The sequence below is a fragment of the Neoarius graeffei genome, chromosome 2, assembly GCF_027579695.1.
Source record: "Neoarius graeffei isolate fNeoGra1 chromosome 2, fNeoGra1.pri, whole genome shotgun sequence".
Taxonomy (NCBI): Eukaryota; Metazoa; Chordata; class Actinopteri; order Siluriformes; family Ariidae; genus Neoarius; species Neoarius graeffei.
Window position 1 is genome coordinate 6,412,821 of NC_083570.1, and position 14,120 is coordinate 6,426,940.

The 14,120-nt window shown below is 43.0% G+C and overlaps 2 protein-coding genes across 2 annotated transcripts in view; both read left to right on the forward strand.

Annotated features, from left to right (window-relative positions):
• LOC132877588 (tripartite motif-containing protein 16-like) overlaps positions 1–14,120 on the forward strand; it is a 421,828-nt gene that overhangs the window by 31,427 nt on the left and 376,281 nt on the right. The window lies entirely within an intron of this gene.
• LOC132877417 (uncharacterized) lies at positions 5,468–9,943 on the forward strand. The gene is made up of 10 exons (XM_060913588.1): positions 5,468–5,886; positions 6,041–6,293; positions 6,415–6,741; positions 6,812–6,896; positions 7,256–7,390; positions 7,496–7,653; positions 7,776–7,887; positions 8,065–8,308; positions 8,703–8,859; positions 9,054–9,943. Exons 2-8 carry the CDS (start codon positions 6,276–6,278, stop codon positions 8,304–8,306), a joined length of 1,077 nt encoding a protein of 358 aa, XP_060769571.1. The 5' UTR covers positions 5,468–5,886; positions 6,041–6,275; the 3' UTR covers positions 8,307–8,308; positions 8,703–8,859; positions 9,054–9,943.

Genomic DNA, 14,120 nt, shown 5'->3' on the forward strand with positions numbered 1-14,120 from the left:
GGAAGTTTTGCTGAAAATAAACACTTTCTTTGCTGCCGTTCCTCAATGCTGGCTGTGGTAAACTACTGGTAGTACATGTCCAAAATGGCGGCCGCGTTTGTCGTGACGTCACGTGAAAAGGGTCCATAGCCGGTCTTCATTATTTTGGTTTATTTCCAACACTTTTTGGTTGTGGACACCTGGGGGCAGTAGTGGGCACAAGTAAAAGGGGAATACATAATTAAGTTGTTTGCTTATGTGGAATAAAAATAATCTAATTTTTCATTGTATCTAAGAATACCTGAATGTAACAATGTAAGGTGTCAAACAGCTTACCTGATTGCTTAGAGTGTGGTGTGTGCTTTGCTTGTGCTTGCCTGTGCCTCTGCTGCTCTTGGCTAAACAAATACAAAGGAGGACATGTAACTGATATAACTGGGCACATACAGTACATACAGGAGTAGGCAGATAAGACTATTTGGATTTCATTTAATTCACCAAAACCTTACCTAATCTTCCATTTATATTTGGTGTTTTTCTTTGCTGCTGTTATGAGTCCTGGCTGATTTTCAATGAATGTCTTGAACTCAGTACAGGACAACTGAAAGTTTAGCCTGACTTGAAGCTCAGCCTTCACCATTGCAACAGAGAGTCTGTTTCTTTTATCAGTCCAAGCATCCTCCATTGCTCCTTTTCCCCCAAAGCAGTTCCAGGGCTGGTTCGGGGCCAGTGCTTAGTTTGGAACCGGGTTTTCTGTTTCCACTGACAAAGAACTGGCTCTGGGGCCAGAAAAACCGGTTCCAGGCTAGCACCAACTCTCTGCTGGGCCAGAGGAAAGAACCGCTTACGTCAGCGGGGGGGCAGAGTTGTTAAGACCAACAACAATAACAAGACCGCGAAAGATCGCCATTTTTAAGTGACGAGAAGCAGCAGCTGTACAAACGCGAAGTCATCCATTATTATTATTATTATTGTTGTTGTTGTTGCTGCTGCTTCTTCCATGTTTTTGCTTTGATATTCGCGCCAAGGTTTATGCAAACGTAGCGCTGTAACTGACGTATACAGCGACGTAATGACGTATTCAGCGACATAATGACGTGGCTCCGCTTAGCACAGCGAGCTCGGAAAAGCAAACTGGTTCTCAGCTGGCTCGCAAGTTGAAATACACATTTTGCCCATTATGTACAAAAAACCGGGACATTCAGTGTCCCGGATTTTTATTTTATTTTTTCCGGGACAGACCATGAAAATCTGGGACAATCAGGAAAAACCGGGACAGGTGGCAACACCTCCATCCTGATGTTTTTCTCTGTAATTTTAAAGTAAATCTTATTCACAATCCTGTTCACTAGTACTTGTATGTATAAAAGTGCTGGTGTAGACTTATATACTTTAATATTCAAACTGTAATTCTGGAAAAAGGATTGCAATAGTCCAGGCAGGAAGTAGCAACAACAATTAGCTTCTTGCTGTTGAATGTTTTATTCAAACATTAATCAGTGCATTTACACTTAATGATAAGGGCATCATGAAAAGATGTCTTAGACACCCAACTCTGTTCTTGATCCTCCCTATTAGTCAGACAGAACTGAGGAAGCCTTTCAGATGAGAGGCGAAACGTCTTCAAGAGTCTTCAACCAAGTCCAGTTGCTCTCTTCTACCAACCACAGATTACACACTGAGCATGTTAGCAGGCTAGCAGTTAGCACGTATTATTCAACTTAATGGCCACATTATTAGGAACACTTGTGGAAAACCATGCACACACACACTGCGCATGTTAGCAGGCTAGCAGTTAGCATGTATTATTCAACTTAATGGCCACATTATTAGGAACACTTGTGGAAAACCATGCACACACACCCTGAGCATGTTAGCAGGCTAGCAGTTAGCATGTATTATTCAACTTAATGGCCACATTATTAGGAACACTTGTGGAAAACCATGCACACACACACACTGAGCATGTTAGCAGGCTAGCAGTTAGCATGTATTATTCAACTTAATAGCCACATTATTAGGAACACTTGTGGAAAACCATGCACACACACTGAGCATGTTAGCAGGCTAGCAGTTAGCACGTATTATTCAACTTAATGGCCACATTATTAGGAACACTTGTGGAAAACCATGCACACACTGAGCATGTTAGCAGGCTAGCAGTTAGCATGTATTATTCAACTTAATGGCCACATTATTAGGAACACTTGTGGAAAACCATGCACACACACTGAGCATGTTAGCAGGCTAGCAGTTAGCATGTATTATTCAACTTAATGGGCACATTATTAGGAACACTTGTGGAAAACCATGCACACACACACACTGAGCATGTTAGCAGGGTAGCAGTTAGCATGTATTATTCAACTTAATAGCCACATTATTAGGAACACTTGTGGAAAACCATGCACACACACACTAAGCATGTTAGCAGGCTAGCAGTTAGCATGTATTATTCAACTTAATGGCCACATTATTAGGAACACTTGTGTAAAACTATGCACACACACAGCATGTTAGCAGGCTAGCATGTATTATTCAACTTAATGGCCATATTATTAGGAACATTTGTGGAAAACCATGCACACACACACTGAGCATGTTAGCAGGCTAGCAGTTAGCATGTATTATTCAACTTAATGGCCACATTATTAGGAACACTTGTGGAAAACCATGCACACACACACTGAGCATGTTAGCAGGCTAGCAGTTAGCATGTATTATACAACTTAATGGCCACATTATTAGGAACACTTGTGGAAAACCATGCGCACACACACACTGAGCATGTTAGCAGGCTAGCAGTTAGCACGTATTATTCAACTTAATGGCCACATTATTAGGAACACTTGTGGAAACCCATGCGCACACACACTGAGCATGTTAGCAGGCTAGCAGTTAGCATGTATTATTCAACTTAATGGCCACATTATTAGGAACACGTGTGTCTGATTAAACACGCACATACATTTAGCATGCAAACGGCATGTGAACCGTTAGCATGTTAGCATGCCTGCAGGTATCATTTTAGTGGTGACAAATTAACTTCAGCTTAGTGGCCACTTCATTAGGAACACTTGCGTTCGGACACAGACAGACATTAATCAAGGCTGCCAAGTCTCACGCACCGAGAGTGAGACACACGCTTTTGGTCATCTTCACACGCTCTCACGTCATACTTCCGATTTCACACGCTGAAAATCTATTTTTTTAATCTGGTCTTCAAAACACCAGGCAGTGCGTTCCCACTCCCATAGAGTAGGTGGTGGCAGCGCACCTTTCAGCTGAGATCAGAAGTGGTAGTATTCGATGCACCCATTTGAGGAAGAAGACTCCAGAACTCCATCCTCTTTGACTCCAGTAGCAGACGAAACGTTCTCTGAAGGTGTCCGAGAAGTATCCCCATCAGGTTTGTAAGTTATGCACTGCACGCGTATTTGTTGTTTATGCTGTCAAACTTGAGATAAGGTCGTCGTTTTTAGCTTAGTGTTCTTACTTTGTCTATTTATTTTTAGTGCCATGTCTAGAGAGCTAAACTGCCGTTGCTACTGCCTATTTCTCCAGCTAACATCACAGAATGGCCTTGGCCACGTTACATTTACTTTTATTTATAATGATTGACAGGGCCGCTGACAGCTTTGGCTGGGCCCGGGACAAAATGGGCCCCCCCTAACACCCCCCCCCCCCCCCCCCCCGGGCCAACCCACACCCACCTCTCTTATCCCAGTCTCTACTCACTCCAACCCTTAAATGACAGGTATTCAACAACCATTCAACCGGTCAACAACCATTTCATTTTAGGATTTCAACATTTTTACAGTTTTAACATTTTAACATTTCCTTAGTCTGCAACTATTCAGGTGCGAAATGCAATGCGCCGGACTTTTGTTGTGCGTGCATGCGTACTGTCCAGTGTGAAAAGCAGAGAAGAACACAGTGCTCAAGAAATGGCGGGATATGATTGCGGGCTAATGTGAATATTCTTAGCTTCAATCAGATATATGAAACACAATGTTATTAAGCTGTTGTGGTTATGAAATGATTCAATGCCCTGTGCGTTTGATATGGTGTTCAGTGTGACTTGCTCTCCCCTTGTTTGTAACATGAATTGCGTGCCGTGCGTGCCTTGGTTGGGGTTACTTTACGGGGCTGGAAAAAGTTGGCTGTGTCTTACCTGGCTCAGCTGCCCCACTGCCTTTGCTAGTACCTGCTGCATCATCCGAATCTTTTTTAAAATATTTATGCAGTGAGCCCCTGAGTCTCTTGGTTTCTTCCTCTCTTTTTCTCTTTTCTTTTCTTTTCTGTGCTCCTGACTTGTGCATGTTGGCAAATGGCACGCACGCTGATTGTCGAAGCGCTATGATCGAACGATGTCGTTTTTTTCCCCTTAATCAAAGAGTCAGACCAAACCATTTTTGCATTAGGGGTGGTAGGGGGTTCTTGACGCCTTTTTCAAAGACAATAAAGGCAAAAGATCTAGAAATCATTTACTGAATGCAAATATAGCACATTTCTCCCCCAAATCAACACATTTTGAAATGAAATAAAATAATCGCAACTTCATGAGAGCCCAGTTCTGGGCCCTCCCCATTCCTGGGCCCGGGACAACATACCCGTTTGTCCCCCCCTGTCGGCGGGCCTGATGATTGATAAACTAGCTCTTCATTTATGCCTTTGTTTGAAGCCATGCTACAAAAATAAATTAAGAGGCTAAATGCAAAACCTTAAAAAAAACATTGACAGCAGGATTTGTATTATGTACAGTAGATACATTTTACATACATTGCCAGAGAGCAAGATTCAGAATAAGAAAAACGAATCCCCCAGGAAAATGCGTGTTGTTGTGACTGAGTAGGTTTATGACAAAAATATCTCATCTCATCTCATTATCTCTAGCCGCTTTATCCTGTTCTACAGGGTCGCAGGCAAGCTGGAGCCTATCCCAGCTGACTACGGGCGAAAGGCAGGGTACACCCTGGACAAGTCGCCAGGTCATCACAGGGCTGACACATAGACACAGACAACCATTCACACTCACACCTACGGTCAATTTAGAGTCACCTCTTAACCTAACCTGCATGTCTTTGGACTGTGGGGGAAACCGGAGCACCCGGAGGAAACCCACGCGGACACGGGGAGAACATGCAAACTCCGCACAGAAAGGCCCTCGCCGGCCACGGGGCTCGAACCCGGACCTTCTTGCTGTGAGGCGACAGCGCTAACCACTACACCACCGTGCCACCCTGACAAAAACATGACTATTTGAATTCTTTCAGAAAGGTAAGATGTCCCGAAAGGGGAAACCAATTACCGGACAAAAGAGGGGCATTCTTTTTTATCTTACTGACCAACCCAGCCAAAAAAGGCAAATGGACACAGAGCAGCAACAACAGATAGGGAAGACAGGACAGAGAGTACAACAGCAAAGAGAAGAGCAGAAAGAAGATTTGGAGACAGCAGAGCAGGAAACTGCAGAGCAAGAAACAGCAGAGCAGGAAACCACAGAGCAGGAAACAGCAGAGCAAGAAACAGCAGAACAGGAAACCACAGAGCAGCAGACAGCAGAGCAAGAAACAGCAGAGGCGTCATCCCTCCCAGACCAGCAGCCCAGACATGGCCCAAAGAATTGGGCTTTATGTGGAGCAGCATCTTACCGCTGCTGTTTTAAAAATGAATGGACCACTATGTGGCCATTCATAACTAAAGGCAGCCTGAATACACACTACTGGTGCTCAGTATGCCGGGTTGAGAACACCTGTTGCCACCAGGGTGTGGCTGATGTGGTGCGCCACATTAAAATTAAAAGCCACCAGGACAAGCAAAGAGCCCTATAGTCCACTGCCTCAATAACAAATTATGCTGTGTCTGCTCCCCTTGTTGGGGGGGATGTCTGAACAAGAGGTCAAGGTATGATATGTGTCATGGTCCTGTGTCATGGTTCAAGATTTTTCTTTTTTTCTGGTGTGTCTTTAAACCTAACTGTTATTCTAGGAGTGCTAATAGAATAGAATATGATTTTATTGTTATTGTCATGGGTTCAACAAAATTTCTTCTCTTACAGACAAGGAGGGCTGAAGTGAAACTGACTGCCACATTAATTCAGCACAACATTCCCCTTGCTTTTGCTGATCACCTGGCACAGACACTGCGGGAGTGCTTCAAAGACTCCAAAACAGCACAAGACTACAAGTGTGCTCGGACTAAATCGTCATGTATCGTGAATGGCGCATTGGCCCCATATTTCATGGACGAGCTGGTGGAAAAAATGAAAATGGCACCTTACACACTAATTACCGATGGCTCTAATGATACAGGTATTTTCCAAACTGTTGGATCTGATAATTCTCCTCCATTCTAATCTTTTAAGCTTTACCTTTTAAATATCTATACACTAGGAAGATGCAAGCCTTTTATGCTTTCATGTTGTTATTACAGGATCAGAGAAAGATGAACCCACTAACTGTCCGTATATTTCTGGGAAGCAAAGTTGTCCATCGGTTCCTTGGGATGTGCACCACCAGCGGCACAACATGTGGGACAGCGGAGATCGTCTTTGCAAAAATAAATGCCACCCTGGAAGAAAAGGGTATTCCTTGGAGTTGTTGTGTGGGTCTGTCAGTGGACAATGCTGCTGTAAATACTGGCTCACGCAACTCCATTGCCTCTAGAGTCCGGGAGAAGCACCCAAATGTCTACGTCCATGGCTGCCCATGTCATGTGGTTCACAACACTGCAAAATCTGCCGGGGCAGATTTTTGTGATGTGAGTATTGGCCTGATGGAACTTTTCAGATTACATGCATTGTTTTTACAGTTTAGTTTGTGTTTTGCAGGTGTCCAGTTTTGATTGGGAGGACTTCGCAACTGATTTTGGCCTATGGTTCAAGGGCAGCACAAACCGTAAAGGGTACTTGACAGGTATGTAATTTGATGGTATAAAATTGTAAGGGCAAACTACAGATCATTATATATCAGAGTTTCCCCCAGCACTTTACAGTTAAGGCGGCCAACTTGACAACAACCACCTACTACCTTTACTAGGTCCCCTGAAAAGATAAAGATTTTATATTGTGAATGTAATTTCTGAAGTTGCTTTACAGAAAATTGTATAAGATATTTATTTTGGGGGTTCCATATCATATTTCATATAAAACTGCACAATATAGCCTTTCCAATGATGATGTGTCTGATACCGGCCAACTCCCGCACCTACCTTGACTAACAAATGTTCTGCGGTAAACACTGAATATGATTTTATAATTGAATGTCTGTTACAGAGTTTTGTGAGCTCCATGAATTGCAGTACATGGAGGTCCTCATGCATGTTGCGGTTCGTTGGTTGAGTCTTGAGGTCTGTGTAACTCCGATCCTGAGACTGTACGACCCTCTGGCCAGCTACTTCAAATCTGCTGGTATGGCACCTGAAATCATTTTTAATATGCAAATGCTAAAAATGGCACTGGACAGTTAACTGTGCACTTCTGTTACTGACGACTTCGTTTGTTTGTTTTTTCAAGATGAAAGTCACCCGAGGTTCAGGAGGCTTCGGGCAGCATTTAGTGACCCCATGACTGAGGTTTACCTACTGTTCCTCCAGGCGTGCTTACCAACATTCACCACCTTCAATCTCCTCCTTCAGCGGGAGCAGGCCTCAATTCATTTGTTACATGATGAGGTACAATAGGAGAGCAGAATGTAATTCTGTTGTCTTTTGTCATTCTGGTTTATGTTGCTGTTGTTGAGAGCTTGTGGAGCAAGTTTTTCCCACTGTTTTACGTGTAAATGTATGTGTTGTAGATGCAGAAATTCATTCGCAAGCTGTGTTCAAAATTCATGGTACCAACAGCACTGCAGGACTGTGAGCAGGCTTTGGAAATTTCCTTCAAAGAAAAGGCAACCCATTTACCAGGTCAGTGTTTGATTATGAACCATTATAACCAAACTATATTGGAACTGTGTATGATGCTTTGTCTTGCTCCTTTTCTTTTGGTTAGCCCAAAGTCACTATGGTCTTTGCCCAATATGTCTTGTAGATCATCAGAATAACTCAGCTTAACTAATAACTAATTTGTTGTGTGTTTGGCAGGAAGAAAGCTGAACATTGGCCTCACCACCAGGGGAAAGGTCAACAAGCTATTGGAAGAAGGCGACATCACCCCACAACATGTGGAGAAATTTCATGAGGCAGCATTGACGTTTCTGACTACTGCTGTGGCCTATGCCTTGCAGAAACTTCCCTTCAAGGAGCCCCTACTGCAGCACGCCAAATTTGTGGATGTTCGTCAGAGGTCCGAATGTGACATCCAAGATGTCCATTACTTTGTTTAGAGGTAAGGACCTTTCAACCATTGCGACTTCTTATTTTTAATAAAATGTCCTCAATTTTATGAAAAGGTGGTCTAGTAACAAACCGACCCACTGATGTTTTTAAAGATTTCAGGTGTCCTTGACTGGTAGGCTGCCTTGACTGATTGCATCTTTGCTCAGCTTTTTAACTCCTCCCTTCCACTGGAGACAACAAGCTCAATTGAATTATTCCAACTAGCACTGTAGGGAGATGAGTATTCAGTGACATGGGCAGGCTAGTGAAGAGCATTTTAAACCTAGAATTTAGCTTCATGGAGCATTAGCTGTCCCTAAGTGGCATCTCTTAAAATGAATGTATTTACTGCTGTTAGTTGATGACCATACATATATCAAACTCAAATACAACATTGCTTTCAGGTTTCCCCACCTGCTGCCATACCATGGGCCGGGGGAGCAGGATCTACTGGCTGAAGAATTCCTTGAGTACCAAACCATGCCATTGCCACCTCTGCAGCCCCCAGAGGAGCTTGAAATGGAAAGATTCTGGTTTGAAATGGCTACCCGGAAAAATAAGGTAAAGATTTTTACAAGAACAAAGTAGAAAAAAACTTTTGCACCTTTTTCGTACCAGTACATGTTAAGCATCATGGTAGATGCTTGTATATCTGAATTTTGTCAGTGAATCAATTCAACCTGTACTTTTTTGTCAAGAGATAAAAAGACATTGTATGGGCATATTTCCATGCATTCTTGGTTTATTTGGCACAGGTGACAGGAGTAAGAGAGTTTCCTAGGCTTTCTGCTGTTGCAAAGCTTGTCCTCATTCTGCCACACTCCAACGCGGATGCTGAGAGGGTCTTTTCTGCGTTGGGCCTGAACAAGACAAAGACGAGAAACAGCTTGGCTCTAGATGGCACCCTCTCGTCAATCATGGCCATAAAGATGGCTGATTTGGAGCCCTGCTTCAGATGGGAGCCCCCACCCAGTGTCATCAAGGCCTCCAAGAAGGCCACAGGCCAGTATAATCAGGAACATAAAACCTGAACCTGAACACTCCCCCCCAAAAAAAAATTAAAAACAAACAAAAAAAAAACAAATATATGAATGTCACAGTTAGATTTTTCATCTTTTGAGCATTTCAAAGAAGGCCTTGAATCTTAATGGGCTTGAAAGGGGGTTTACAGTGTTTGTCTAAAGGCATTGCTGGGGCAAGGACTATTGTAAGAGGCAGACTCAACTGGCATTTTCCACATTTGCAAAAAAAGTCTTTGTTACCACCTCATTTGGGGAAACTGATATTGTTCCAAAGAAAAGCATACAATAAAACCCTAAATAAAGCTGCCTTCGCCAAGAAAATTGTTAATCATCTCATCTCATCTCATTATCTCTAGCCGCTTTATCCTTCTACAGGGTCGCAGGCAAGCTGGAGCCTATCCCAGCTGACTACGGGGGAGAGGCGGGGTACACCCTGGACAAGTCGCCAGGTCATCACAGGGCTGACACATAGACACAGACAACCATTCACACTCTCATTCACACCTACGGTCAATTTAGAGTCACCAGTTAACCTAACCTGCATGTCTTTGGACTGTGGGGGAAACCGGAGCACCCGGAGGAAACCCACACGGACACGGGGAGAACATGCAAACTCCGCACAGAAAGGCCCTCGCCGGCCACGGGGCTCGAACCCGGACCTTCTTGCTGTGAGGCGACAGCGCTAACCACTACATCACTGTGCCGACATGGCAACATTATGATGCAAAATAATTTTGTTTTATGTATGTTCAAAAGTCTAAACTTTAGTGAAATAAAGAACCATTTACCTCATGTGTCTTCTTGCACCTGTGACCCCCCCCCCCCCCCCCCCCAGACTACTTGCGGCTGCGCCACGCAACACCGCCCCCCCCCCAAAAAAAAAAAAAAAAATCTCACTCCTACATTTTTGGGAAAGTTTCAGCCCTGATATATTATGCTTCCATAGTCAAGCACAGACCTAATCAAACCTGTATAAATTGTTCTTAGAGCGTGTCCACTTGCTCCCCACTCCACTCCGCATAGACATCTCATTACATTTATTACTTTCTTGCATTTATCAATCATTTTTTGTTTATGCACTGCCCACGTTAATCTTTGGTCAAACCATATGCCCAGATATTTAAAGGAGTCAACCCTTTCCAATTCATTAGCAGAGAGATTCACTTTTATATCCTTAGCCATTTTCTTTCCTGAGAAAAACATTATTTTGGTTTTGTCAATAGAGATCCTAAAACCCCATCTAATGGACCATTTATCCACTACATCAACTGCTTGCTGTATCTTACTCACCACATATTCAACATTTCTCCCTCTTTTCCATAAAGCACCATCATCTGCAAACAATGCTACATCCACAAAATTCTCCACTTCCTTAAAAACGTCATTTATCATAATGGAGAACAATAAAGGACTGATAATGCTCCCTTGTGGGATACCATTTTCTACCTGATACCGCTCACTTGTCACCCCATTAATCCTCACCATTATTGTTCTATCTGATAAGAATTCCTTAACCCATGTGAAAACTCTTCCCTTTACTCCCATATGATTTAACTTAATCAAAAGGCCCTCCTTCCACATCATGTCATACGCCTTCTGAGCAATCCTCGTTTGAGATGTTGGCTGTTAAACTCCATGGACACACACCTATTATTATCGCTACACTCTATAGACCACCCAAACCATCAAATACTTTTATTAATGAACTCTCAACTATGTTAACTTCCTTCAGTGCTATGTCTCCAAACATTATTTTACTGGGGGATTTTAATATCCACTTTGACCACTCGGATAACTTGCTTACTAAAGATTTTAAGGCAATGTTAGATTGTTTTGATATGGCCCAATATATTGACTTTCCTACGTATTCAAAGGGCCACACTCTTGATTTAATCTGTTGTACTGGCATTGCCCCATTTAGTATCAGTTCAGCTGACCTACCCATCTCTGACCATAAGCCTGTCTTATTCAATGCTAACCTACCGCTCAGAAAGTTAAAATCACATCATGTCTTTTTGCAACATCAGACATGTAGAGAAGGAGGATTTTATTAATTTAATTGCCTCAAGCCCAAGCCCTGTCTCTGCTTTTCTACCTTCAAACCTAGTGGACTATTATAACAGCTGCCTATCCTCTGCACTTGATGCCCTCGCCCCTGTTAAAACTCGGGCTGTTTCCTTTACCCACTCTGCCCCTTGGTATACACCGGAGCTATGGCAGCAGGACGTCACCTGGAGAGGCTTAGTGCAAAAACTGGACTTACTATTCATAAACAAATGTATTCTGATCATATACTTCACTACAACAATATGCTATCAAAAGCGAAAAACTCCTACCTTACTAATGCCATCAGCTCTGGTGAAGGGAATACTAGGAAACTTTTCTCCACTGTGAAAAATCTACTGAAACCACCAGTATCCAGCCTTAACAACAACCTCCCTAATGACCACTGCTGTGCTTTCCTGAAATTCTTTGATTCTAAAATCACCAACATACATGAACAGCTGGCCACTGCAAATGTCATCCAGCCTGAACTGCTGGCAGCAAGTGCCACAAAACTAACCTCACCTAGTGCCTTATGTGACTTCAGTCTTCCAACTGAGGACTACATCTCTGAGCTCATGACTAAATCAAACTCTTCAACCTGTCTTTTGGATCCCATCCCCACCTCTCTAGTTAAAGCATGCTTACCAGCTTTAATAACCTTGATAACCTCCATTATAAAATCCTCTCTGACAACAGGCACAGTCCCATCATCACTACAAGTTGCCATAATCAAACCAACACTGAAAAAATCTGGACTGGACTGGACTGTAATGACCTCAACAACTATTGTCCTATATCTAATCTGCCATTCATTTCCAAAATACTTGAGAAAGCAGTTGCATCTCAACTTCTGACATGCCTCCAATATCATAACCCTTTTGAGCAATTCCAATCTGGTTTTCGCCCTCAACACAGGACTGAAACAGCACTTGTTAAGATCACAAATGACCTTCGTACAGCTGATGCTGGTCTGTTGTCCATCCTCATCCTTCTGGACCTCAGTGCTGCTCTTGACACAATATCCCATCAACTTTTGTTAGAGTGGCTAATGAGCATAGGAGTCTGTGGTATTGCCTTTAAGTGGTTTAAGAGCTACTTATCTGACAGAACCTATTTTGTCCAGATCCAGGACCAGCGAACTGAAAGCTCCACCCTCCATCATGGAGTTCCACAGGGATCAGTATTGGGGCCACTCCTGTTCATTGTCTACCTCCTTCCCCTTGGTAACATTTTCAGGCACGATGGAATACGGTTTCACTCATACGCTGATGACACCCTGCTTTATGTGTCCACTAGGCCCACTGCCAGTGTCCTACCCAGTGCCCTCACTGCCTGTCTCCATGACATACAGGCATGGATGACAAGAAATTACGTAAAACTCAATAGTCGTAAAACTAAGCTTCTACTCATTGGAACCACAACAACACTTCAAAAAAGCAATATCAAATCACTCTCTATAAGTGAGGACATTATACCAGTCTCTCAACAGGTAAAGAGCCTTGGAGTTATCCTGGACAGCATCCTCTCATTCTCCAACCACATCAATAATGTCTGTCGAACTGCATTCTTCCATCTCAGGAACATCTCCAGACTGCGTCTTGTACTTACCCAGCACTCTGCCGAAGTGCTTGTTAATACCCTGGTAACATCCCGCATAGACTACTGCAACGCAATTTTGACAGGCATCCCAAACAAACTCGCCCATTGTCTACAGCTCATCCAAAACTCTGCGGCACGCATTAGTACCTGTTCAAAGTCCTTCCACCATGTTTCACCCCTGCTGATTCAACTACACTGGCTTCCAATATCCCAACATATTGACTTTAAAATCCTGCTAATCACTTTCAAAGCCTCCCATAATCTTGCCCCTCCATATATTAAAGAACTCCTACAGACCTACACACCCTCTCGTTCACTACGATCATCTAATACAGGATTATTGGCTGAACCAAACGTCAGACTCACTACAATGGGAGAAAGGGCTTTCTCATATGCCACTCCGAAACTATGGAATTCCCTTCCCTCACATATCCGTACCCTGGACTCTGTTTCACAATTCAAAAGTGCACTTTAAACAAACCTTTTTAAATTAGCAGATGGGCTCTAAGCCACCCACTTGCTGTTATGATTTTGATGTTTTTATTATTGTTTTTTCTTTTTCACATTGACTTTTTATCTGTAAGGTGACCTTGGGTGCTTTGAAAGGGGCCGTGAAACAAATTAAATGTATTATTATTATATTATTATAGATCTCCTGTTGATGATCTCGCCTCGTCTCTGCCTTTCCCTTTGATTTTAATGATATTTCTGGTGGATGGGGTTTGAACCCTGCACTGACTGGGATTAGATAAAGTCTTGTGTTAACACTACTAGCAGATTTCTTTCTTCTGCCTTTCAGGAGATTCATTTCAGTCTGTTAACAATGTTAAAATGACCCGTGTCAGTGTGGGTTTCCTCCTGGTTCTCCAGTGTTCTCCTACTTCTCAAAGACACATCTAATGACTGAGGCAACTCAGGATCTCTGATCTCAAACATATTCATCTACCGACTTCATTTCCGTCTCAACAACCTGTTCATGAGAAAGAATTCTTCATCGACCCAGAATAATGTTCTTGATAAAACATGATGTCAGGAATAAAACAGGATGAGGCATGCTGCTCCAGGAAACTAATCTGCGATCAGGTGGTGGGATGTGACCCAAAACAAAGTGGAATAGTTTCCATTAACAGCATGTCATGAAGGGTTGAGGCACTC